The sequence below is a fragment of the Conger conger genome, chromosome 11, assembly GCF_963514075.1.
Source record: "Conger conger chromosome 11, fConCon1.1, whole genome shotgun sequence".
Lineage (NCBI taxonomy): Eukaryota > Metazoa > Chordata > Actinopteri > Anguilliformes > Congridae > Conger > Conger conger.
In genome coordinates this window covers 32,632,433-32,657,922 of record NC_083770.1, presented here as the reverse complement: position 1 = coordinate 32,657,922, position 25,490 = coordinate 32,632,433, and the positions used below count along the sequence as shown (strand labels likewise).

The window sequence follows — 25,490 nt, the reverse complement described above, 5'->3', positions numbered from 1 at the left end:
GCTGAAATATGAGTCCAGCAGACTGCAGCTGCCACAGAACTACACTGAGCAGGGATAATTCGGAGGAAAAAGCTGTTTACAGCACATCAAGGAAATGTGTATCCATCTCAAGAAAAAGGGCTCCCCCTTAATGCACTATCAAAAGAACCATGCAAATCTTAAAAGTCAAACTTTAATCAAACCAAAAAGAATATACAGGTATGCACATCTACAAATTAGTCCCCAAGCATTAAAAGAAAAGGAAAATATAGATTTTATGTTTTATACAACATATAAGAGAAAAAAAACAAAGAGGAGTTCATTATTGTAGTGGTACAGAAACAATAATATTAAATGATGAATTATTAGTTAAATTATACGGTGCACTGTAGTGGTCATTCAGGTTAAGAGCCTGAATAAGTCGGGCACTAACAGGGCAGTAAATGTACCGGTTTTAAAAGTGCATCAGTCACTCGACTCTCACAACACGCGTTTGTCTTGTGCTGGCTCCATGGATTCGTAGTGGAGAATTCAATTCACGCAGGCAGTCTCATAAATAAACATCAGGGCTAGCGATGCTAAATGGAGATAAGCTTCCTGCATTCCTCTACCAGAGCTTAGCGGCACGCGCGTTCCAAACGGGACCGTTCAACACAGCAGCGCGTTACGTTTCCCCAGTGCAAAATAAAAAATGATGCCCTTTTCATTGACAAGCATGCCTGTAGACAAGCTCCAAAAAACACAAGTGAATCAAGGTAATGCATACAGACACCATGTGGGCAGCAACCGTAACGAAAAGCCACATCTTCACTGCCTCTGTGGACCACATCTCTAAAAAAAAAAAAAAGAAAAAAACTTTCCAGTCTCGTAAGAATCATCTTCTCTCCCCTGTCCCTGGACACACTATCCACTTTCATATAACCATTCTTGGGGGGTGTAAAATGCAACACAAAAGGTTCTACATTTTAATGAAGGCCATTAATATCCAAGAGCAGTGTCAGTGTGCCTTTGGTCTGTACGTCCTGAACCTTGAGGCTGATGGATGTGCAAACCTCATTTCAATAGCCAATTTCAGCCTCACAATAACCCTCCATTTACCAACACGGCCATCCAGTATAAGGCAGGCATTTTCTGCTCATTTTCTACAAATAAAATGATGAATAGTACACTGGATCCTTGCAGATAAAACAAGTGGACAGTGAGGCAAATTCTCCTTCCAATGCTCAAGACAGACCAAATACTGTTTCATATATTCTAAACATATGGTATATATATTTTTAAATATATAAACAAAATATGGCAAGAGCTTCAACCGAAGTAATGTACATCCAGGGATTTATAAATTTCTCAATGTTATGTACAGTTATTGATATAGAAATAATCTTATGGAATGTATTTTACACAAACACAAGGCATGTAAAGGTAGGCTTCCCAGAATTTTCATTTCATTTGCTTGCTTAGATGCACCTTCAGCTTTACATTTAAAGAGCTGTACATCTCCCCACATTGCCCCAGTCCCAGGAAACTGCAGGTCCTCTCTGCTGCGTCCGTCCTTTTCAAAAGGTCCACACACTCGTCTTAAAAGCGGCAAATTCTCTGATGGGGAGAATCGTGTTCTTCAGATTCATATAAACTTGCAAAAAAGTAAAAAGATACCTGAAAAGCCATCAGGTCATAGTCATGGTCTGCCACACTGGAGAGGGAGTGGGGTGTCATGATCGCGTCTCAGAAGGGCGTTTAATTTCACAAAGTCACATGCTCATAATGTCTTCTTGTCCTTTCACTGAAGGAGAGGGAGGAAAACCTCATAATACAATTATTCATTTACCAATAAGGTCCTTAGGTCCTTGAAGCAAAGAAGTCTAGCAAACCAATGCCACACTGTTGAAGTTGGCTTCTAGATGTGAATCAGTCCAAGTTGGTGAATGGAGGCGATCCCATGGCGAGTGATGTTGGTGGTGAATGGAGGCGATCCCATGGCGAGTGATGTTGGTGGTGAATGGAGGCGATCCCATGGCGAGTGATGTTGGTGGTGAATGGAGGCGATCCCATGGCGAGTGATGTTGGTGGTGAATGGAGGCGATCCCATGGCGAATGATGTTGGGTGCAGGTCTTGGGTTAGCGAGCCTGCAGGGTGGGTGGGAGGGCCAGGCCCAGCACCCTGACTGTGATGGGTAATTCTGGGAAAACACCCTCTACTTACATCCACTTGAATGAAGCTTCATGAGGGTTTCCCTGTGTGAAATTCACATTTCAGAGAAGAAACTCAGTGGCTCCAAACTTACTTTTGCATCTCCTGCACTCCCTAAAATGTGCACCTTACTCACACCACTCCTTTCTGCTAACAAGTAGGAAAGCATAGCATCGTGGGAAAACTGTCCTGCCTGATGTGAATTAGGTCACATACATAGATGCATAGAGAACCTGATAGCCTTGGACCACTTATGAAGCCAATGCAGGTTCAAATCATAGCAGAAACGGTCCTCAATTTTAGCATCTGATGTTCAGGGTAGATGGTCAGGAAGATGCTTCATTCTCAATGACCTCGTATACACTGCAATACCTCTCTAATAATATACAATAGTCAAATAATTATTTGATAATGAATAGTTATGAACAGACTCAGCTTTAAAAAACCAAAGCATCTCTGTCAATTTTCTACTAACAATAGTGTCTGACTCTTGTGATAACCAATCAGGTTTTAACATGTCACACTGTTAGGTATTCTGCTTAGCAGGAAACCATAATACCCAGGGAAACCTACAGAGCTGATATACTGTAACCGTTCTACCCGTTTATAAAGTTGAGTATTTACTAAAGCATTTTACTGAAGTGCAAACAGGAGCACCCAGCCAGGAATTCAAGGCTGCAACCTCATAGTCCTCTAACCCCAAAATATGACCCAAAGATTCCAGACACCCTCCCTACTTCCTGTCTGACTTCCAAAACTTCAACCAGCAGCACTCTCCTGGTGTCAAAATCTTTACTGGTTTTATTTCCATTAGGTTGGTGCTACGGCAGTTGTTTGTTAAGTCTGGATCCAGAGCAGAGCTACAAACTTCATAGCAACCCCCCCAACCTTTCATCCCAGAACAAGACCGAGGTCTGCTTCTCTTCCAAATCTCCATTTGAACAGGGATGCCCTTACATGGTGAAAGGTCATGTAGGTCACCTCTGATGAGTCTTTCAGTCAGGGTACCCAGTCAATGGACATCACTGACAAAAATAAATAGCCAGTAATAAAATACTTGCGATTTGTCCCTTTCAATCAGCTTAAAGGAGCCTTTTCCATCCAGTGACTGTTCTTTCTTCTCTCACAGAAGAAGGACGAAAAATGAAAGAGCAAAAAGAAAAAGAGTATCATTGATCCCCAAAAGGAGACGCATGAAGCTACACAGGAATCCGGGAGGAAGTATTTAAAAGATCTCAACAGTGTCCTTATTAAAAAGCGTCTCAGATATAAAAAGACAGGCTTGGTTGCCACAGTGACAGGGAGATATGGATTGGGGTCAGAGAGCCCTTTTCTCCCATAACTCAGCTCCAGTGGGACGGGGCTCCTGAAATAGACGGTCGGACGATGCCTTTTGGAGATGGCTTTGATCCAAACCATGACATCTGAAGGGAAATAAGAAGAAATTACTATTGCAACCAAGGAAACAGGGTAATCCAGTGTAGACATCTTATTAACATTGAAAAATTCTCAAGAACCACCGTGTGTCGTTCTACCTAAATTAGATTAATAATTTGGTGCAGGCCAACAAGCACAAGCCAGGACCAGAAAACTAGCTGGCTGTCAGTTTGCCATCAGCTGGTATGGTTTGAATAAAGACTGATTTCTGTCATTTCTCACCAATGGAATACAAAGTTCGCTTTTCAAGGGGAGGTAAAACACAAAAGAACCCTTCCTATTGAACTCAGAGGTTTTGATGGGAATATCTTTTAATCAGACCCTCAATGCTGAAATGCTTGAATTTAATCTCAGTTAACCCTCCAGTACACTTCAGGCTGACGGTAGAATTTGTGTAAGGACATGAAGATCATTTCCACCTTACAAAGGATATCAAACAGACTTGAGATATCAAAAAGAGAGATATCAAACAGACTGAGATATCAAAATCGATGTCAAACCTCCCCTTGGCCAACTGCTGTTCCAAGACTCACTAGTGCACAGCGCTGCACAGAACATCGCCATCGTGAATGAATAAGCCCTACGAGTGCACAAGGCTTGAGCTGCGCTGTGCTGCAGGCTGGTGTGAACCCTGGATTCACCAGGGACAGGCCAGTAAAGCAGAGGCAGACCTTGTAGTCCAGAGTCTCTCTCAGCATCTCCTCTTCCTCACGAGTGAAGTTTAGCAGCACTGACACGGCTTTTATAAGATGGTATGCCTGGGCGGGAGAGATAAAGATATCATTTATTTTCTTAATTTAAGCATATTTCACGCACAATGAATAATAGAGTAACTGATTTTCTTGCAAATAATTTCAGTGTTATTTGCCAATATGCTGCTGATGTTTGTCCTTGTAAAGCTCTGGCAATGTGTGCTATGCTAATAAAGTAACTCTGAATATGAAAAACAGACAAGAGAGAAAGAACCGTGGAATAGGACCAGAGAGGGATTCAGAGTGAGAGAGTGATGGAGAGAATGAGGACAGCCCTACATCTACTGTTCAAACACAGCGAAGAGTCATTGATAATGTGAGGCAGCTCTTGAGTGACAGGTCCTGGTGCCAATAGCAGTTCACGCTCTTACCATGAGTGGGGTTCAGCAGAGTTGGAGTGTGGGGGTGCGCTTTACTGATATCACTGGTGAGGAGTGGAACGTATGCTCACCTCAGCCTCCCTGGAGGACATGAACTTCAGCACCACGTGCTTGAGGTACTCAAAGTTGATCTCGCGGGAGTCGTTGAGGTCAGAGTTGTTGGTGACGGTGGCGGTGGAGACGCCCTGGGGTAGGGCCTCGGGGAATGGCCTTTCTGGCCCCTCTGGTTTCTCCACTCTTCCCTCCGGAGGCTTCTCCCTCCCCTCTGACTCTTGGTCTGGCTTCAACTTCTGCAGGCAGGACATACAGACACATTCAGGCTCACCACCAAATCTGGATCACATGAATGTTCTTGTACAATTACCTCCCAGTCCCTACATTTCAATCCCCGGGGTAGCCTCAATAACATCTGCACAGCTGCTGGGCCCTTGAGCAAGGCCCTTAACCGTACGTTGCTCCAGTGGGGATTGTCCCCTGCTTAGTCTGTAAGTCAACTGTAAGTCACTTTTGATAAAAGCGTCTGCTACTTAACTGTAAAGTAATATAATCAAATAACATGCACTTAGTGTAGGCCAGTTTTGGAAATTCAGCTATTAACTCAGACTGCCCCACCAGACAGAGCTTCAGAACCAGTTAAATTGTGTTACGTTATGAAAACAATCTGTTGTAGCCTAGCCGTGTGTTAGCTAAATGGTTAGTTAACTACCGCAAGTCTGGTGCCGTCTTTCTATCAAACTGAATGTATGCAAGCTTAATATTCCTTTTTATTTGACTTTGAAATAATCACAGGTTACACTTTCCAACTTTCTACCCCCAAGAAGATCCCACAGGTGAGTGCAAGTCGAACTCACGAACAGAGAAAAACGGCACTGACCTACTTGCAGTGTTTAAAATGTCAGCTGGATTTATCTACACACAGGCACAAACACAAAGCACCTGTCGTTTGCGTCTCTCGTTGTGCACGAGGAGGGAGGAACACTTCAACGGTTGCACATCCCATCCAATTGTAAGTCACATTATTAGATTATCACACAGAAGGCCATATTTCAGTGTCTGTTTAGAAAGCGCCCGGGGCTCACGTCTCTCACCAGCTCTTTCTGCAGAGTCCTCTTCAGCTCGGCCAGCCTCTGCTGCAGCTGTTTTATCGTCTGCGAGACAAAAGGCCGTTTAATCATCGGCCGCGTCACTGCGGGCCCTCTCCGCTCGACAGCTGCAGCGCTCACCGCCACCCATCCATCACCTCACCTCACTGCCCCGCGTCTCCTCCGTCAGCGACTCGCAGCAAACTTTACCCACAACTTTTCACTGATACTCTTATCCCTGCTGTAGCTTTAAGTCTCTGAGACCGTTACTGCCGGAATGAAATAAGAATATTGCTGACTGGAATGGTTTATAGCTTGGAGTAGACAGAAGAGATGCACACCAAAAAACTAGCGCAATGTGCAGCATCCCAGGAACATATACGAGCAGAAAAGAAGAGACAAAAAGAAGAAACAAATAATGGTATTTATTGTACCATGTGGACGGTTAACATTTCGACCACAATTGTCTTCAACAGAACTGTGGTTAACTGTCCAGAGGGTATAATAAATATCATTATTTGTTTTTTGGAGCATCGAGCAAGTCTTTTCTTCTTTTCTGTTCTTATAGCTCTGTGAGAAGAGCAGGAAATTTCATTGCCCAGTACACCACAGAATTCATCCCAGTATCCACTGTGCACCAAAGCGTGTCGGAGTGCGCATTCTGAAACACGTTCCCAGCACATGAAGCCCTTGTCTGTGTAGAAAAGCCTTTCCCAGGTGTACGGTCACACAGGAGAGTACAATTCACAGATATGTAGGCCTACTTTATGACAGCCCATAAAAATGTGATCCCTCGAGATCAGTCAAGCTAGCGAGGCAGTTAAATCCATTGTGAGGGAAATGAGAGGACGTAGGTACAACAGCTTTACTCTGTAACCAAAAGTGACTGCTCTAAAAAGTTGGTAATTCTGAGTTTGGAGTGGATGAGTAGAGCGTGACGCAACAGCGCACGCACGCACGCACGCACGCACGCACGCACGCACGCACGCACGCACGCACGCACACACGCACACACGCACACACACACCTTGTTCTTCTCACTCAGCTGCTGCTCCAGCTCTTTGTTCATTTTGTGCATGTGAGCCAAGTCTTCCACCGTCACAGCCCCGTTCTGCTCCTCCCCACAATCCTCCGGGGCATGGAGCTGCTCCGTCAGCGTCTCCACCTCAACCTCCAAGTCTGAGACCTGAGGTGCAAACGGGAGATACATGAAAAGCAAAGAAGGTGACTTGGGTCAAGGCAAAGCCCTGTAGCTCTTACCAAACATTGTATTACAAACAGATTTATTTAATCCATCTTCTGAAAACAAGTCTAATCTTAGTATCGTTTGTATTTTCAAGGGACCCTTCTAAAATTTCCCTCTCCACTCTCCACCGCAACTAATGTGAGCATAAACTGTCGGGATTCATCATCAATGCGAGTGGTACTCAACAGGGGAAGTTCACACCACTTCTACACTATAAAGCACTTTGAGGTGCAGAAAGGTCCAATAAAATAAATATACGATTATTACTATTACTATTAGCGGTTCTGACCCGAGACTGGCAGGAGTCCAGCTGATCAGTCTGCGTCACGATCTCCTCCCTTAGGAGGGCCAGCTGGGAGTCCTTCTCCACCTCCCTCTCCTCCGCTTGTCTGCGCAGACCCTCCGCCTCAGTCTGCGCAGTCCGCAGCTCTGCAAACAGACACACTGAGCGTTAACCTGGCTACCAAACCTAGCAGACTTTATTACTGCGAGGTCTGCACGATGTTGTATAGAGAGCGTTCACTCATTGGCCCTGCATGGCTCATTGAACAAAGCTTGCCGATGGAAAGTCAGCGAGCAAGCGCTCCTATTACTACTCATTCGAACAGAAACATCACAATGAATTTGATTACACTGCGCAGTCATTGCAACAACAAAGAGCTTTCTGGGAAGGAGGTGCACATATGGAAATATATCAGAGGTAACGCAGTCCACAGAAAATGACGAGTGATGAGATGAAAAGATGAGGATTTCTCATGGTGTAGAAATGTTGATATTGTTACTTTAGGCACTGAACATGAATGCTCGTCATAATTCAGCTGCAGGAAATCTAATTTCCTTCAGTTTTGACTGGTTCTGTTTGAGAAGCTGAAGGGCACCTGGGAGCAGCCTGTGTGTGTGTGTCTGTATGTGCAAGTGTGTGTGTGTGTGTGTGCGCGCGAGCGCATCCTACTCGCAGCCAGCTGGGTGAGAAATGAATCACTTTCACACTGAAATTGGCAGCACTAGTTCTTCCCTGATACTGGGATCAGAGTGAGGTCTGGGGTTCAGTGGAACAAAGACTGCCTTTGCTAGAAGCTAAAGCAAAAAGAAGCAGGATTGAGTCAGACTGAGCCCATGCTCACAGCCCAGTGTGGAACGTATCTAATGCGAACTATGCTGTACTCTTCCAAACATTTCACTATTTATTACCGTGAGAACCTCTTACTCTTTACCAAAAGCCATGCTACCGCGAGTCTTTGCCAAACTGCAGGATTCCTGCCGCTAAGCCGGGCTGGTCTTAGAACGTCCATGGGAGACCTCTTGTGAAAATGAAGCTGCAGCTAGAAGTGGTGTGGTTGGGCCAGTAGGGGGGCGCCTTTCCCTCTCGACCGAGCAAATAAACTCCCCAGTGGAATGACTGCTTTCAGATTAGATGTTAAACCGAGATCTTGACGTTAAAAATAATCACATAGCAATTATCATAAAGGGGAGAAGGTTTCCCGTTGTCCTGGCTAAATTCTCTGCTTAAATCTGGATTTTTCAACCGGTCTACCAATACATTCCCCCCAGTCTCCACCACCTGGGATGTGTAGCAAGTGTCACCCAGGTGAATGCTACACACTGGTGTGGCTGAGGTGGGCTTTCACCATTAGTTGTAAAATAATTGGAAAAGCTTTGAAAAGGGAACTGCGTAAAGAAATACCATTTACATCCCAGAGTGGATAAGGAAGCTTCAAGAACTCAATAAAGAAAACCAAATGTGCGTTCAAAAATGTAGTCCAATATTACCCACAAAATATAGAGTAAATCTTTTTTTATTACTTACACCTATACAACTAACATTCAGCACAGGCCTAAAATATTTGGTGGGCATGAATACCGATTAAAATCATCAAAGTACCCTTGGATTAGACAAATTAGTTCAGGAACAAGCACACATTCTGCTGAGCCATAGAGACAGTGCCACCTTGTGGTAAAAACACACAAAATCTAAAATTAATTGGTACCTGAAACTCCCACAAATGCATCCACAGAAGTAAAACCAAATAGAAACAGTTTCATATTATGTAGTGACAGATTTCAGAGTCGGGCCTTAAAACAGGGCTCATAACTCAAGCGTGCCACAAACATGTGAAGTATAAGCTCTATGTGGTGTGCTGAATGGGGACTAAAGGTTATATTTACATTCTAGAATTTCTACAGACAATATGCTAGTCATCCTTCATATAACACTGCAGTAGTTATGAAAGCTCTACAAAGCAGTAGTCCAACACTCATACAGGGGTTACATATGGTTCATACATATTTATTTCCATTAAACGAGGCTGCTGTTTACAATTCCACCTCTCTCTACCCATTCCAAGCTTGTAGTCTCTTACCTTCCTGAAGAGTGACAAGCTCTGCCTCCCGCTGTCCCAGCTGCTGGGTGACCTTGGCCATCTCCTCCTCCCTGACCTTCAGTGTGGATGTCATCTCCCCGACCTGCCAGAGAAACAGGAGCCCGCCCACACTCTGAGAACGGCGAGAAAGGACTGCTCCCCAAGCCCTTATCAGCTCGCGGTGAGCCTGAAACAGGGCCTCGGCCCCACAGCCAGGAGCAGGGCACGGCTTTTAGAAGTGTGACAGAGCCAGGGGATCGATTCTCTTCTCAGGGAAGCCAGACGATCTTTTGAAAATTGAACACGAGTCAAATTAAGGTGAAATAAAGTCAAAGGATCCGTAGTGACTTTGTGTCAGCCTTCGGAACTGCGGCTTCCTGTGTTCAGACCGTCAGGAGGACAGAGAAATAGATTCCGTTCAACCCATGAAAATGGGTTTCCGTGACACATAAGTGTAATTACACGATTACCTTCACTGTTGAGTCACTGTTTGAAATGTAGCATTTCAGCTAGCCTTTATTCCTTTAACATCTTTCTGCGTAAATAAAGATGGCTTCAGTACAAACAAGCCAAGTTTGGTTAATGGGCTGAAATACTGTGGGGCTCAAACATTACAAACCCACTCAAATGACAATTTGTTCTTATTTGCAACTAATTGAAAGTGAAAGGCACAATAGCTATATAACTATGCCATGCCAAGATTCTATTGATCTGGTGCACAGGCTACAAATTGAATTTTGTGGCTTAAAATCTGTAGTAATCAGCTGATTATTTCCTCAGCTTGTTCACTTAAAATCTAACCATAGGTCTCATTCCTCATGATAGATGTTTCATGCATCTTTTGACAATGCGTGTTAGATTTGACATTGATTAGATTTGAAAATTGCCCGTAAAATTAAGTATTTACACAACGGCTTCTGGTTGGGGGGGAAAAGCACAAAACAAAATGGCAAAAAATATGGAACAGGGAGAGCACACATTGTACAGTGCAGCATCTATTCAGCAGCTAAAGTGCGCGTTTCTACAAAGCCCATAAAAGCTGGAGCTTCAGGCCCATGCCTAGGGCAGTCTGACTGTCATTTCCTGAAAAGTATCAGATGTCCTTTTTGGCGTGGGCTCTTGGCCTGGATACTGACCTGCTGCTGGAGTTCCTCCCTCTGTCTCCTGGTCTCCTCCAGGGCCTTGGCAATCTCCACACTCACTGTCTGCCTGCTGCCCAAGTCCGCCTGAGGGACAGGAGAGGGACAAACGTAACCCCAGAGACGGTGGTGGAGGAGGCGCAGAGCTAAGGGTAAGATTTCCCAGGCACAAGCAAGAGGTGTCTGTATGCATGTGTGTGCAAACTCCTTCTCATAATTTTCCCTGCACAAATCATTTCTAGATTCATTCTAGATATTAAAGTGGTTTGAACTTTTTAAAATCCAAAAACATAGGCTACTGGGGGGGGGGGGGTTAACACAACCTACCATGTATAAATCAAGGCTTTCTGGCTTTATCAGTATACATCAATCACCGTCTCTCTGCTGCTACCCATCCCTCCCTCCTTTCACCTGCATGTGCATGTGTGTGCCTGTGGAGGGCGGATGGCAGAAGAGTGGGCGGAGGAGAACTGAAGGAGGGGGGTTTGGGCGGGCCTGTGTCACTCACCCTGGCCTGCTCCAGCGCCTCTGTCTGTGTCTTCAGGGCGCTCTCCACCTCACACCTGGACTCACGCAGCGCCTCGCCCTCCTGCTCCAGCTCACTCTGCGCGGGAGGGGGAGGCAGATGGAAAGAGTGAGCGAGGGAGAGATAAAAGGGCAGACAGAAAGCGTGTGTGTGAGAAAGACGGAGAGAGAGGTAGAGATGAAAGGAGCCCGAGAGGCATTAGCTCTGTGAATATTTAATGCCCCTCGCTTGAAAGTTCCATTGCGTTCCAGCACTGCAGCTGGGGTTGAATTACAGAGCAGCACATCCAGCAGGACAGCCAGCAGCTCCAGGAGCTGACTCTACCTGGGCTTCCAACCAATATCTTAATCCTAATTTTCAGTAAGAGCAAGGGCAAGGGGCACCTCCAACAGAACACACTCCAGCCCCTCCCACAACACACAGGAGACAAAAGCTCATACTCATAAACACTTATTGGTATACAACCTTATACATTCTTACTGTTACCTTAGAGAGCATACAAGTCTACCCTGCTAGGCTTCGGCAGTGGTTATGTGGCTAACTCACAATGCGGTGCTAGACAATGGTTAACAGGCTAACTGACAATTTGGGGCTAGGTTAGCGGTTATGTGGCTAACAGACAATGTGGTGCTAGGTGTGGGAGGGTTGCTGGTTCGATCCCACTCACAACTGGTTTATTGGTTATGTGGCTAACTCACAAGCAGCGCTGGGTTAGCGGTTATGTGGCTAACTCACAATGCGGCGCTGGGTTTGCAGTTATGTGGCTAACTCACAATGCAGCGCTGGGTTTGCAGTTATGTGGCTAACTCACAATGCGGCGCTGGGTTAGCGTTTTTTTGGCTACCGTACATCCTCAAATTGTGGCCGGGGTCTTTTATTTACTTAGGCTGCACAAAGCACAGGCCTTTAATTGGGGCAGGCTTGTATTTGAGGCAGGCCTTTATTTCTTATTAGGCTTCTGTTGTAGAATTTTATTCTTAGAAATAAAGTAAAAGGCTACACTTAAAGTGGGCCAACACTGTTCAACACTTCCTGTAACCGTTCAGAAACGCAACTTGAGTAGCTAAACCATTAATGAAAGCCAAAACAGATGCGTTTTCATAAAATACCAACTTGCCAGACACGCCTTCATGAACAATAACAAATTAGCGTAGATAACAAGCAAGTTAAGGATCTTTTTTTCCTAAAGTGCGTTTTATTGTGAGACATGCGTTTCGTTTGGAGCAGCATACCGGTAGGCTATCAAAAGATTTTCGCTTTGGTTTGGGATTTAATTTACTTTTGAACTGTTTGATTCAATTGCTAAATGTTGAGACTGATGGGCACTGAAATCTGGGGGGTATTTGATGGTTCACTGTTAAGTTTTATGTAGTTGAAAGAGTGTCGGGATTTCCACCCGTCTGTTTATTGTGAGTCAAGGCAGCCGCTTTCATTCATTCATTCATTGAACGTGCGCTGTGCTGTAAATACATGGAAACCTAATTGCATAGCCAAGTAGCCTAAATTGAGTTAATTTTTTATTTTGCCTGATTAACTTTTTATTAAATTCGTAGGCTGGAATGCCTTGCTGCAACAATTGTGTTTAAATGTATACTGCTTCAGCCTTTGGCAAGCGACTGGTAGCTTGAGAGCAACGTGTTGGAGACCCATGGTGTAGGACAACGACTTTTCATTGGCAACAGTATTAAACCAACCAACAATATAAAATATTAAGAAGAGCTCTTTTATTTCATTGAGTTAAATCGAAACAATGTCTTCGAGTGCTCATGGACTGATAGCCCTACTGGTAGGCAATATTTCCCCGGCTTGTATTTGGGGGCCGGCCTTTATTTGACCTTTATCGACCACCTATTATTCGAGGCCCGGCTTCAAATAGAATCCCGGACACAACTTGAGGATTTACTGTAACTCACAATGCGGTGCTGGGTTTACGTTTATGTGGCTAACTCACAATGCGGCGCTGGGTTAGCGTTTATTTGGCTAACTCACAATGCAGCACTGGGTTAGCGTTTATTTGGCTAACTCACAATGCAGCACTGGGTTAGCGTTTATTTGGCTAACTCACAATGCAGCACTGGGTTTGCGTTTATGTGGCTAACTCACAATGCGGTGCTGGGTTTGCGGTTCTGTGGCTAACTCACAATGCGGTGCTGGGCGGTGGCCCGGTCGAGGTCTCGCGCCGTCTCCAGAGCGGTGACCTGTGCCTCCAGGCACCCCGTCCTCTCCAGGCCCTGCTGCTGAAGCCGCTCCCGCTCTATGCTCCACTCTGCCTGCTGCAGAACAGCAGAGACATCGCTGCTTAACACACACAGCCTGCTTCTTCTACTACTACATTGTACTACATTATACATTTTATTACCCATTACCATTACCTACCTTACCTGCCAATTAAGTTTGCACTTTGTCCCTCTGGTGTGAAGGGCATGAATAAATGCTGTTATAATGACATTAATAAAGCAACACGACATGCGGTCTTACCAGTTTCTGGATTTGTGCGTCTCTTTCGGCCACCTGCTGTTCGCTGCTGCTCAGCCTCTCACTGCTCTCCTGCAGCTGCTGCTCCAGAGCGCTGATCTGCAGGAGAGAGAGCAGTCAGCCTCAGGGAGAGAGAGGGGAAAGGGAGGGAGACAGAGAGAGACAGAGAGAGAGAGAGAGAGAGAGAGAGAGAGAGAGAGACACAGACAGAGAGACAGAGACAGAGACAGAGAGACAGAAAGAGACACAGAAAGAGACACAGAAAGAGACACAGAAAGAGACACAGAGAGAGAGAGACACAGAGAGAGACACAGAGAGACCGAGAGAGACCGAGAGAGACACAGAGAGACCGAGAGAGACACAGAGAGACCGAGAGAGACACAGAGAGACACAGAGAGACACAGAGAGACCGAGAGAGACACAGAGAGACACAGAGAGACACAGAGAGAGACAGAGAGAGAGAGACAGAGAGAGACACAGAGAGAGACACAGAGAGAGCGAGAGAAACAGTGTACAGCATGCAGCACAGACTCAGGCTGCTCCCCTCACCTGTGCCTCCGTCCTCTCCCTGTCGGAGGTCCAGCTCTCCTCCTTCTGCCTCAGCAGGGCCTGCAGCTCGGCCACCTTACTGTTGAGCCGGGACATCTGAGAAAAGAGCAGAGCAGTCCCATACAAACTGATCAAAAGTGTTGAATAACAACAATCAAGCACTATAAAAACCTGTCTATCTATAAATATTTTTGTATTGCACCATTTACAGGCTGTCATGTAGTGATTTACAATAGACATGTTCTAGAAGCAAAAAAGACACATCTCAATATCCCTGAAAATGAATGTTGCTCCAGGACCAGGGCTTCCAATTTTTGAGGGCATAATATAAGTAAAATATGAAGACGTTCCAGATCATTGCCAAATGAAAAAAATCAGGTTAAAAGTACCTCAGCCAAAATGTTGCAATATGCAAAAGCATTCAAGCCCTTGATTGAATTCTTCCCAACTGTGATGACTTCCACGGCTTTTCTGAAGCGCATGAGAGCTCTGGAGAGGGTAGGGTAGGGGAGGGGAGGGGAGGGGAGGGGAGGGGGGCTCACCTGCGCCTCTAAAGAGCTCACCACCTCCGTCTGGCTGGTGCGCGTCTCCAGCAGCTCCGCCCGCGCCTCCTCCACCTTCTGCTCCAGAGCACACTTCTGCACACAGTGGAAAGGGAGATATCAGGACCCATGTACATACCATTAAACACGTTCCCATTAAATAACGAAACGACAAAAACAGGCCATTCAGCCCAGTAATGTTCACCTTGTCCTACAGCGCTAATGCCACTATAACTCACAGAACCACGGCCAATTTGTCATGTTTAAGATTTTTTTGCAGATTGTTTCTACTATAAGGTGCAAAATATCTTAAGCCCAGTTTCTTAAGCAAATTCAGTAGAGAGAGACCAGAGACTTTAAAGAGAATGACATCCCTAGAGCAGAGGTGATAATTATGCAAATTTCTAATTAGCAGACAGCTGTGGTAGGAAGAAAATAGACCAATTATTATTTTACAGATTAATACCTGCCTGTGGATCAATCTGCGCAGGTGTGAAGAAGTCATCCCCGGCCATGGATACAAGAGACAGTAAATCACAGAGCCCTGAACCCATGCGTGCAGGCTCCAGCCTGCGCTAATGGAGAGAACCTGAATAACCCCGTTTCTGCAGCCTGCCTCTCTCCTCCCGCTCACCTCCTTCAGCAGCTCCTCCAGGTGCTCGTCCTCCGTTAGGTTGCCCTGGAGACGGCGGTCCAGGGAGGACACCTTCTCCTGCAGGTCGGAGACCAGCCGCTCCTTCTCCTCCTCGGCCACCAGCACCTGCAGGGGACACGCCCGTCAGCCCCTATTGCCGGGCAGATTCCCTTACAGCTCTCACGTCAGGTACGGCCGTGGCGTGAAAACAGATATTCTTCAACAATACTGCCCCTGACACTTTTCATATCTGACAATGAGAAGCCCTGGGATGTCATCATGCGACAGCAGAAACCGTGTCTCATTTCAAAACCCCAGGCTTTCCATACAGTACAGCACAAAAGTCTAAAGGACTGATTTATTTTATATTAATTTGGTCTTTGAGGTTTATTTTTTTTGTATTCTGCATTAGCGTGGAAGTAGGAAAGAGGCAACTTGAGATTTCTGTACATTAATTATCAAGAAACTCAATCTTAATAAATGTTTCCTTAAATATAGTAACAAATTAATGAATAGACCACATTTCAGACAGAAACTTGACTGTGGTTGTAGGAGAGGAAATGAATCTGGCAGTGGTGAGTGTGTAGTTGTGATATTGTAAGTATACCAGAGAAAGTGCATGCAGGGGCTGTGGTTGTGAATGTGTGGCTGTGGCAGACAAGGGGTAGGAGATAAATGAAGGCAAATGGTAAACGGACTGCATTTAAATAGCACTTTTATCCAAAGTGCTTCACAATTAATGTTTAACCACACAAATACGCACACATGCCAACGCGTGCCATGCAAGGCTGCCATGTAGGGGGTTGAACCAGCAACATTCCGACAGAAGACTGCACTTCACCTCCAGAGCGAATGTCGCCCCTTAGGGGTGTGGCTGTGAATGTGTAGGTGTAGGTGTAGGTGTGGTGGAGAAAGTGCAGTGGGTGTGGTGGTGAAGGTTGAGGCATGGTGCAGGTGTAGCGGGGGAGTTGGGAGGAGACTGACCTTCTGTCGGTGTTGCTCGTGCTGCAGCCTCAGAGCCTCGTGGTCAGCCTCCAGGGAGTGGAGAGAGTTCTCCAGCCCAGCCACCGTACCCTGCGACTGGGAGACAAACAAGCTTTACAGGCTAGCCCATGAGCCATACATCTACATTAACAGCACAAAGAGGTGTCTCAGCCCATGGCCCCCAAGGCGTGCCTGGGCCTCACCTTCTGAAAGGCTTCAGACACCTGCTGAATGACACTCTGGAGCTCCTGGCCCCTCCCCTCCAGCTCAGTTATCTTCTCCTCCGCTTCTTCTCGGATACCGAGGAGCTCCTGCCTGAAGAACAGGTTATCTTACTTCTTTTCACTGTTTACATTTGCATGAACCACCCTCTGTAGCAATCTGCTGTGCATGGAGACAATGGGAAGTACACCCAAATGCAAAAACAAGAATCTCAAAGCATTCCAATAAGGAATTCCAGACACTTTATATAGACACTATAGTCACTTTGAGCCTTTATCACCCACAGCTCTCCCACCTCCTCCCAGCCTTCCTTACCTCTCGGCCTGCAGCTCTGCGTAGAGCCTGGAGCTTTCCTGCCTTTCATCTTCCAGCTGCCCCAGCTTGTCCTGGGCTTCAGCCAGCCTCCTGCGGGCTACCTGGAGCTCTCCAGTCTGCTGCTGCAGCTCCCGCTCCCGCTGACCCAGCTGCTCCTCCCTCCTTATCAGCTGGCGGGAAAAACACAAAACGGGTTTTGGGTTAAATCTCCATTTCCTGCTGCGGCGTTCTTTTTTCAATTAAACATTTAGAAATTTGGAATGGCTAATTGAATTTACCCAGCTAATATGGCTATATCAATTTGGGAGAGTGCACACAAGCTTCCAGATGCACAAGATCAAACATGAGGGCTAGCTAGAGTTCAACGTAAAGACAAGGGCAATCCCTCCAACTGAAAACCTTACCTCCCTGGGTGGTGCTACAACCAACCATCTATCGCCCTGTGGCCGCAGCACAGATACAACGACACGGTCAGGCTTTGATACTGGACCTTTGAGGCACGTCCACACACTGAGGCTGCCAGCAGGAGCCATCCCGGACGAGCCCCCCAGAAGCCCCACATTTTGTTTTAACTTTCAATGTGTCACACTTCATTTGAAGGAAAAGCCAGTAGTTGGCGGGCAGGATAAGACCAGGACATAGCCCTGATTAAATAAACTGCTGTAGTAGACAGATTGGTAGGTGCTGTAGGTGTGAGATTGGTAGGTGAGACTGATGCCTACCATGTGTTTCACCTTAGCTAGCTCCTGTTGCTGGAACCCCTCCAGCTCGTCCAGGTCGTCCCTCTTCTGGAACAGACTGAGGCTCTGCTCTGTCATCTCGGCGAGCCGTGCAGACAGCGCGGATTTCTCCTGCGTGCGTGGGGATGGGGGAACGGAGGTGAGTGGGATTCTCCGTACAAGTGCCCAAGCTAAGCCTGCATGTGCCTGAGGCCCAAACTGCCAATGTTATTAGAGACGTACCTGTTCCAGCACTGACATCTTTTCAAGCCATTCCTACAAATGCAAAAGGCAAGTGATCCAATTAAAAGATAATATCTAGACCAGTGATCTAATTAAAAGTAAATATTATGCCAACGGCAGAAGTGCCAATATCAAATATCCAGAGCGATGCCATTTACAGGCTTGCCCACGAAACTGGCAGGAGCGCAGGCATGAAATCAGAAACTATCAAATTACTCACCTGATCCTTCTTTTCAAGAGCCAAGGCCATGCCTTCAGCCATTTTGGCTCTGTTGGCCTGGTACGACTCATTCTGATCTTGCAGTTTCCTCATGGATGCTGTAAAGCGACAGAAAGTGCTTACTACAATCCCCATAGTGTGTCAGTGGTATCAGTCAGGAAAGGAAGACACCAACGTCTGCAGAGGGGCGGCAGGCTTAGGCACCCGCAGAAGGGTTAGGTAGCAGGGTTAAGCAGAGCAAGTATACAGAGTATGACAATTAAATTAATACTTTGGCATTTATTTTATGGCTAAATCCAATGGCCATATGTGTACACGCACATCAAAAGAGTAATACCTAGCAGAGCAAGATATTTAGCAAAAAACAGACATATTACTGCAATGCAAGAGGAGAGCTAGCTCAGTTGATTGCCATTGCCCATTTAGCACATTGTTTATGTTATAATTACTCAACATGGAATGCAACTCATCTTTGTGCCATGTGCCAATGAGATGGTTGCAAGCTCAGCGTGTCACTCCAATTAGCTTTCCTCAAAGGCATGAAATATTTTTTGTTTAACGATCCCTTGAAATGGATTATAAGATTTCAGATTACGTTTCTAAATTATGATTACTAAATTATAGCACACATGGCAATAGAGACCATGGCAAATCTATGAATTCTTCAGATTTATATAAGCAATGACCACATTTCTTTTGAGAAAACACTTGCAGAGTACTTAATGAAATAATTCATCACTACTGCAATTACCCTTCTAGAAAGCCTGACTGCCAATCGGACGGATCTTAAATTACAAGGAGGTTAAGGTCAGTAATGAGAGAGAGGAAGGGAATAATTTGCATCATAATAATTAAGATGTCATTCTTGCCACAACCTTAAATCAAACTGTTGCTGCATTAATTGTTAACAGATACAGCACACTGGGTGAAAAATTGTAGACAGTATTTACAGTACTGTTTTTAATTTTGTTTTTGTCTGGAACTTGCAGCGTAAAAAATGTCTTCCCTGGGGAGAAGAATGTTATACTCTATCCAGGAATGAATTCAGACTGTTATAAACTCAGTTGGTGAAGGCTATCCACACAAATTCTCTACCAATGAAATAAGAGCCATCATAGAATTGACTCTTTTCAGTTTATGAGGATTTACATTACAAGTACAGAAAGCATTTTGAACCTGAATTTTTAATCTAAACGTGTATCAGAGTGGGGTTGACTGGAGTTCAATTTATTGAGTTTAGCAATAGCCTGGTCTAGTTTAAAAACAGTTTGGACCTTAAGGTAACCTTGGCCTAACTAGTAACTCATTTTCTTCAGCAGCTGACAAGCTAACATTTTCTGGGATATAGTTCTCCTGGAATCACTAAACCTAAACAAACAGAATTCCTCCCAATCCGGAATGAAGTTCAAGCCACAATTACAATCCTTCTCATGGCAGCAACGTCCTCTGATAAGTTAAGAGAGGCAGCCAATCACGGGCTCTCCTTTGCAGCAGAGGGCAGACTGCAGGCCCCCTGATGTGCCTCAAAAGGTCAGGGACAACAAAGACAACCAAAACCCTCCACCTGTGGCCAACACAGGGAGAAGGCACTGGTACGGTCAGGACTTGAGATGGGCCACACTGCACTGAAGGCCAGCACATTAGCAGAAAGAGCTACCTAGCACCACTACGAACAACCATTTCTGACTGAGCGAAAGCAAGTGCCTGCACATATACTGCTGAAGCAGACATTACCAAAAGACAGACAGAAAGATGGAAACCAAGAACCAGAGATAGAGAGAATCGTGGGAGGAAAGAACGGTACGTACAATCCTGGTGTTTTTCTAACGCAATTTCAAGCTTGTCCTTGGTCTTCTGCAAAAGTCGGAGCTGCTCAGCGTAGTCTAGGGGTGGGAGGTCGGAGGCAGGGGGCAGGGGGGAATGGGGGTGGTACCACGGGCACAGACGTACAGAAAAAGGCAGATGAGGGAAAACAGGGGAGGGGGAGATAAAGAAATAAAAAGGGGGAAACATAAAGGATAAACATGAGTGAAAACAAAATGGAGGGAAAAGAATTATGATTTTCTGAGGTGAGAAAACCATCCCGGTTAAGAGGTCTCGTGGAGGTTAGCCGTCACTTAACCTTTACTTAACACAACGAGGGCGGGGTCACACAGACAGGTGTCACTAAAGGAGAGGGACCACAAGAAATAGGGCAATCGAGGCAGGAGGGGGAGGGACACGGTGCAAACTGGAAATGGGTGTCACGACTGAACACAGCAAACCCAGTGAGTGAGTGTACCACCTCAACCAGTCAGACACAATCCAGGCCCATGATAAACACAATAACACATAAATTATGCAACAGTGTTTAAAACAGATGAATGGTAGCTCCTCTCTAGCTGGTTTGAACTCCTGCAGTGATGCTGCATAGTCAAACTGCATACAACACAATTTTATGGCAGTGTACTGAAACTTCAATCTGATAGCCTCATCTTGGCTAATAACATTTACCGGGGATCTTTCCTCAATATAGTACATGCGATATATACTATATTGTGTGTACTATATTGAGGATTGTGAATTGTTTCATGGTTTCCTATCCGAGGTGAAAAATCATGACGACCAAAAGATCTACGAGGGCTTTATGTGGGAGGAGCGGGTGCAGGAGGCATCCGTGGTGGGGCCTTACCGGAGAGCCTGGCCTCCAGCTTGCGGATCTGACCATTCCTCCGGAGCACCTGGGAGGAAAGGTCATCCCTGGAACTGCTCCCGTCCGACGCCTGCGGGCGGAAAAGCCACGTTACACACCAGCACACCACACCCGGCAGGGCGGGCACCACTCTGCCTGAAATAAGGTGGGACTGTTTCAGGTTTTACAAGCTGGAGTGCGCACTGCTGAAAATAGAGCCTGTGAAACGTGAGAGCCGATACAGGCCTGATTGTATGGTAGATTTCAGGTCAGCGTCACGACGCTAAAAGCACAGAATACAGAAACAAGTGAGTGACAACTCAGCTAAATAAGCGCTGTCATGTACAATGCATGTAATCATACACAGGAGATGCCAAAAAATTATTTGCGGAAATCAATAAATCAAAAATACACTTCGAAATATTTTCGTACTTAATAGAATTTCAGATACCGTTTCCCAGAAATAAAGCCCCGCTTCTCTATGTAAACAGAAAGTGTTTGCAAATCAAATACGGTTTCATTTCATGTTTATTTTATGAAGATCTTTGTGAGGCCTTGAAGAATTGCGTGCCTAAAACAAATATTACCAATGTCAGCATATACAGCATGCTGTGCACTCCTTATGGCCCCTAATGTGAAAATGCACTAAGACACTGCCACAGAAGTTCAGCTTCACAGCTTTTTTAAACCATAACAATAAAAATACAATGTCAAAGTTTGACTCCACTTAACTCATAATGGCTAACAAAACAATATTTCATGAGTGCACAAACAGCCAGAAAAGGGGTAAGGCCCTTGATCAAGTTCTCTGAATAAGCCTTTAGTCAAATACACTTCTAGCCTGTGCTCCACTGCAGACAGGATAGCCTGCCTATCTAACATTACAAAAGAAGCCCGATTATAAGGCTCAGGTTTGACTGTGTGCATGATATAGCCTTTCCGCTGCAAGATTCATGTGCTCTGAATCAAGCCAACAGAGCACTTCCACGTGGTCTTGCAGTGATAAAATATAAAGTGTGCGGAGTAACACGAGCCAATGAATACATTATTCATTGTTTAGTCGTGAGACAAGCCAACAAACACTCTCCATTCAGCTTTAAAGCAGGGCAAGGGAGCGCAGATGTACAACACCCATTTCTACCATCATTTAGCCATTCCTCCTCTAACCTTAGCCCTGAAAAGGTTTAACAGCTTTTTCCCCCTGCCGACAGAACAACCCTCATCAGATGTGGATCTGCGCTCAGCAGTGAGACGGGCTGTTCAACGCGCTTTGATGCGGAGATCCGATCGGTTCTGTATCAGGAACGCACCGACGTCGATAATCACATCCCCCAGGGTGCGTGATTAGAGGGAGAAGCACTTAATGTGGGACGATAATGGAGCCTTCCCTAATGCCAGGCAGTGTCAGAACCAACAGCTCAAGAGCTCCCGCTTCTCACTCCGGCAGACAGACGGAGGCCACCTTTCACTGCCTAACACACGGCCATCAGCTCATCGCACCGTGTTTCCCTGCTGTCAATCCCTGGAAGGAGTGTTTGAGGCACAGCGAAAGTGAAAAGAGGAAATCAGCACACTTTGTCCTTCTTCTGGATGTCACAGCTTCTCTATGAATGTGAATCTCTTTCTCGGTGCAGTGTTAACCCACATCCGCCAAAATACCATCGACTGTTATTCAACTCTGTTTGGGCCGCTCATGGGAGGAATGTAAACCCTTAGGTTCAAAATGGGGTTGTTTTTATCTGGGATGTTTAGCATGGAAAACCAGAATAATTACTAGTTCAGAGGCCTTGAAGCTATAATATCCACCCTGATGCCAGAGGTTTGAGGGATCAGTACCCAAGTCAAATGTAATGCAACACCTGTGCATTCTTAGCTCTCAGATAAAGTGTAACCATTGTAACAGAATCACATTCAGGTATCCTGTTCCAGGCACGTGCTCTGGATTAAGCTGCATCACATCACACAGAAACGGGACCCACCATCACATAACTTCCGCAATGTGACCATTTCAAAGAGGGCCAGATTTACAATGACAGAGGAACCTCCGATTCTTCTTTCAAACCTGCCAGTCGCGTGCAGTAAGCACAAGCACAAGCCCATCAACAACAAACCTTTGAGACCAACTTACTTACGGGGGGTCACGATTATTGGTAACACTTTACTTGAACCCCTTGCCATAAGGCTGACATAACACCGTCATACACATGACACAGCAGCTGTCACGAGATGGTATAACAGAATAACATTATGGTGAGGGGTTCAAGTAAAGCATCACCCAGTTATTTTCATTAATGAGGATTCTAGGCAAGGAGTGACGGAAGAGAGAGGCGCACTTACGAAGTCGTCGCCAGAGTCGGCTCCCACCGAGGTGATGGACTCCTTGCTGATGGAGCGAGGGATGCGGCCGCCCGACCGAGGGGCAGTGGCGGCCTCTTCCGCAATCTTCTTTTTCAGTTTGGCGAACATTGTGGGCCGTCTTCCACCCACGCTGTCACTGCCAGTGTCACGGTACCTCTCCCTTCCCACCACCCCCCCAGAATAATCCAGCACCGACTGCTCCCAAGACTTAGGGGTTCTGTTCCGGGTCACAACAGGCCTGGACGGCAGCGCTGTCTCTTCGCCCAGAAAAGGACCGGTTGGTCATCGCTCCATAATGCTCTGAAACAGAACAGAGCAATGAACATTAGCAATTTCACACTAGAGGACTTTCCAATAGGCAATACATTTGATAAAGCAATATTTTGCTTTATAGGCCTATGTTATTGATACAGAGATTACGTAAAAGATTTTAAACTGCTTACAGTGAGATTTTGACTTGAAATAACCTCGTTGCCAGCACTTGTTATGCAGGTATACCATGTGTGTTTAAAGTTCAATCCTGACATTAGAGGCATTCAAAAGCGATTAACAATGATGACACGTAAACTGACAGGTCTCAATGGGTAGGCTGCGCGCGTTAAATCATATGTATAATGGGAGACTGCGAGGACATATTCAGGACCACGTCAATCCCAAGAATTCGGAGAGTCCGATTTCAAGTGATTTAACTCGTTAAAACACCCAACGTCACTTTTTACCATAATGTAGGCTTACTAGGCTAATAGTATAATTGATGAAACAACAGCCCGGATGTGCAGAGCTACCGAAATGAATGACAATGGTGTTGCATGCGCTTAACCAATCGCTGGTTTCACAACGAGCCAGAACGCCCGAATCCTGAAATGAAAGGGAAGGGCTCGGTTTTACTGTAGCAACTGATGTGCTGGGCCTTGACACTCGATTACCTGCTCGACATCCTCGGCCTCCGCCGTACAGCTAATGCCGACAGAGGTCGAAGATCCTAAGTAGCCTACTGGCCAAACCATAGTATCGCGTTCCAGCTGACGAGCAGTGATGCTAATCCATTGACTAGCTACCCACAATAAGCAAGCCACACGAATACGATATAACCTAGCTAAATCGTAATTATATTGGAATAACGCTACTGCCGTTTATTAACATTAGTCAACGTTATAAGTTACCAAACTTATTATACAGACACAGCGAGATAGTGAGCATACTTGATCACACAACACATCAATCCGATGCAAGCAACGATCGAGGTTTCGATCATTAGCGACCGAGATTTCAAACTTATCATTAAGTAGACAGCTATTTAACGTAGCTACTGAAGTCAACGTTTATTTGGTTAGCTAACCAACGTTATTCTCAAAGGTGACTGCCCTCTACAACTTGTTCAATTTCACGTTGCAATACAACACTGGTTAGCTCGCAAAGATAGGTTATACATTATTACCAATAACCGTACATCCTGATATACAGCGATACACGTCTAGATATACAGCTAGCTAACTTTATTTTTTAGCCAACATGCTATAGTAGAATGCATTCGAGTGGTTATCATATTTGCCACGAGACGATATCTTGCTGAACCAGCTACTGTACCGACAGTGACGTTGCATTGATAATAACCTAAATATTGAAACAATGTAGCTAACATTAACATCCTGCATCCTCGCGCTAGTTATATTCGTCCACCGAGCCAGCGGACGAGCTAGCCAGCTAGTCACCGTTCGAACTTTGTCCATTCAGGCGATTCAAAACACATCAAATAACGCTCTCCCAAAACTGTTTACAATTGCAATAATTGAATGCATTATACAATATAATGTACGCGTAACTTAGCTAGTTATATGGCTTGCTCTGTAGTTTTATCATTCACAACAGAGTATGATGTGCAAGTCTCCAAACGGAATTACTCAGCTAACACTAGCTTGCTAGCTACCGATATCGTTACGCTACATAGATAGATAAGGGAACCCTTACCATATGAACTCCATTAACAAAGTAAATAACAGCAGCCGCAATCCATTCTGTTTTAACACAAGTCCCCCCAGTAAAATTGTGAAAAACGTAAACACGATTTACAGTAGTCGCTTACTGCTACAGTTCTATAAATGCCTTATTTTCTAATAACTTATTAACGTGTTCACCAAGACCACATATGTGGCTATCTGGTGACGTTTCTGATACAGTCGTGTAGTTACCTTCCTTGCTCATTGGCTAGCGAATAGAAGCGGGGCGGTGCATATGCGGATTCGTTTGTCATCCAGTCAATCAAGATTGTATTAACTCTATAATTACTGCGTCTGCAGTACGTGTTTCTAGGATAACCACATTCGCTGTGATTCCACAGCTTCTCACACAGTTTATACGCAATGTTGCGCGTATTCTACTTCACGCGTGGAACTAGAAGATACTCTTTCGCTTTGCCACAAGTTCCACAACCGATTTAATTTAGCCAATGCTTATAGGGATGTGCAT

At 45.4% G+C, this 25,490-nt stretch overlaps 1 protein-coding gene across 2 annotated transcripts; it reads right to left on the bottom strand.

Annotated features, from left to right (window-relative positions):
- Nucleotides 1-158: 158 nt before the first annotated feature.
- Nucleotides 159-25,180, bottom strand: golga1 (golgin A1). Of its 2 annotated transcripts, none has more exons than XM_061261538.1 (24): nt 24,993-25,180; nt 23,004-23,324; nt 20,667-20,757; nt 19,804-19,878; nt 17,996-18,093; nt 17,776-17,808; nt 17,536-17,664; nt 16,814-16,983; nt 16,480-16,591; nt 16,277-16,372; nt 15,293-15,418; nt 14,659-14,754; nt 14,117-14,212; nt 13,571-13,666; nt 13,234-13,365; nt 11,075-11,170; nt 10,564-10,653; nt 9,428-9,530; nt 7,357-7,496; nt 6,849-7,007; nt 5,828-5,887; nt 4,811-5,029; nt 4,279-4,365; nt 159-3,594 (listed from the first exon to the last, which is right to left on the bottom strand). In XM_061261538.1, exons 2-24 carry the CDS (start codon nt 23,130-23,132, stop codon nt 3,514-3,516), a joined length of 2,514 nt encoding a protein of 837 aa, XP_061117522.1. In that variant the 5' UTR covers nt 23,133-23,324; nt 24,993-25,180; the 3' UTR covers nt 159-3,513. The 2 variants fall into 2 exon arrangements, with proteins under 2 accessions (XP_061117522.1, XP_061117523.1); XM_061261539.1 differs by having other exon boundaries at nt 17,548-17,664.
- Between the last annotated feature and the right edge of the window lie 310 nt (nt 25,181-25,490).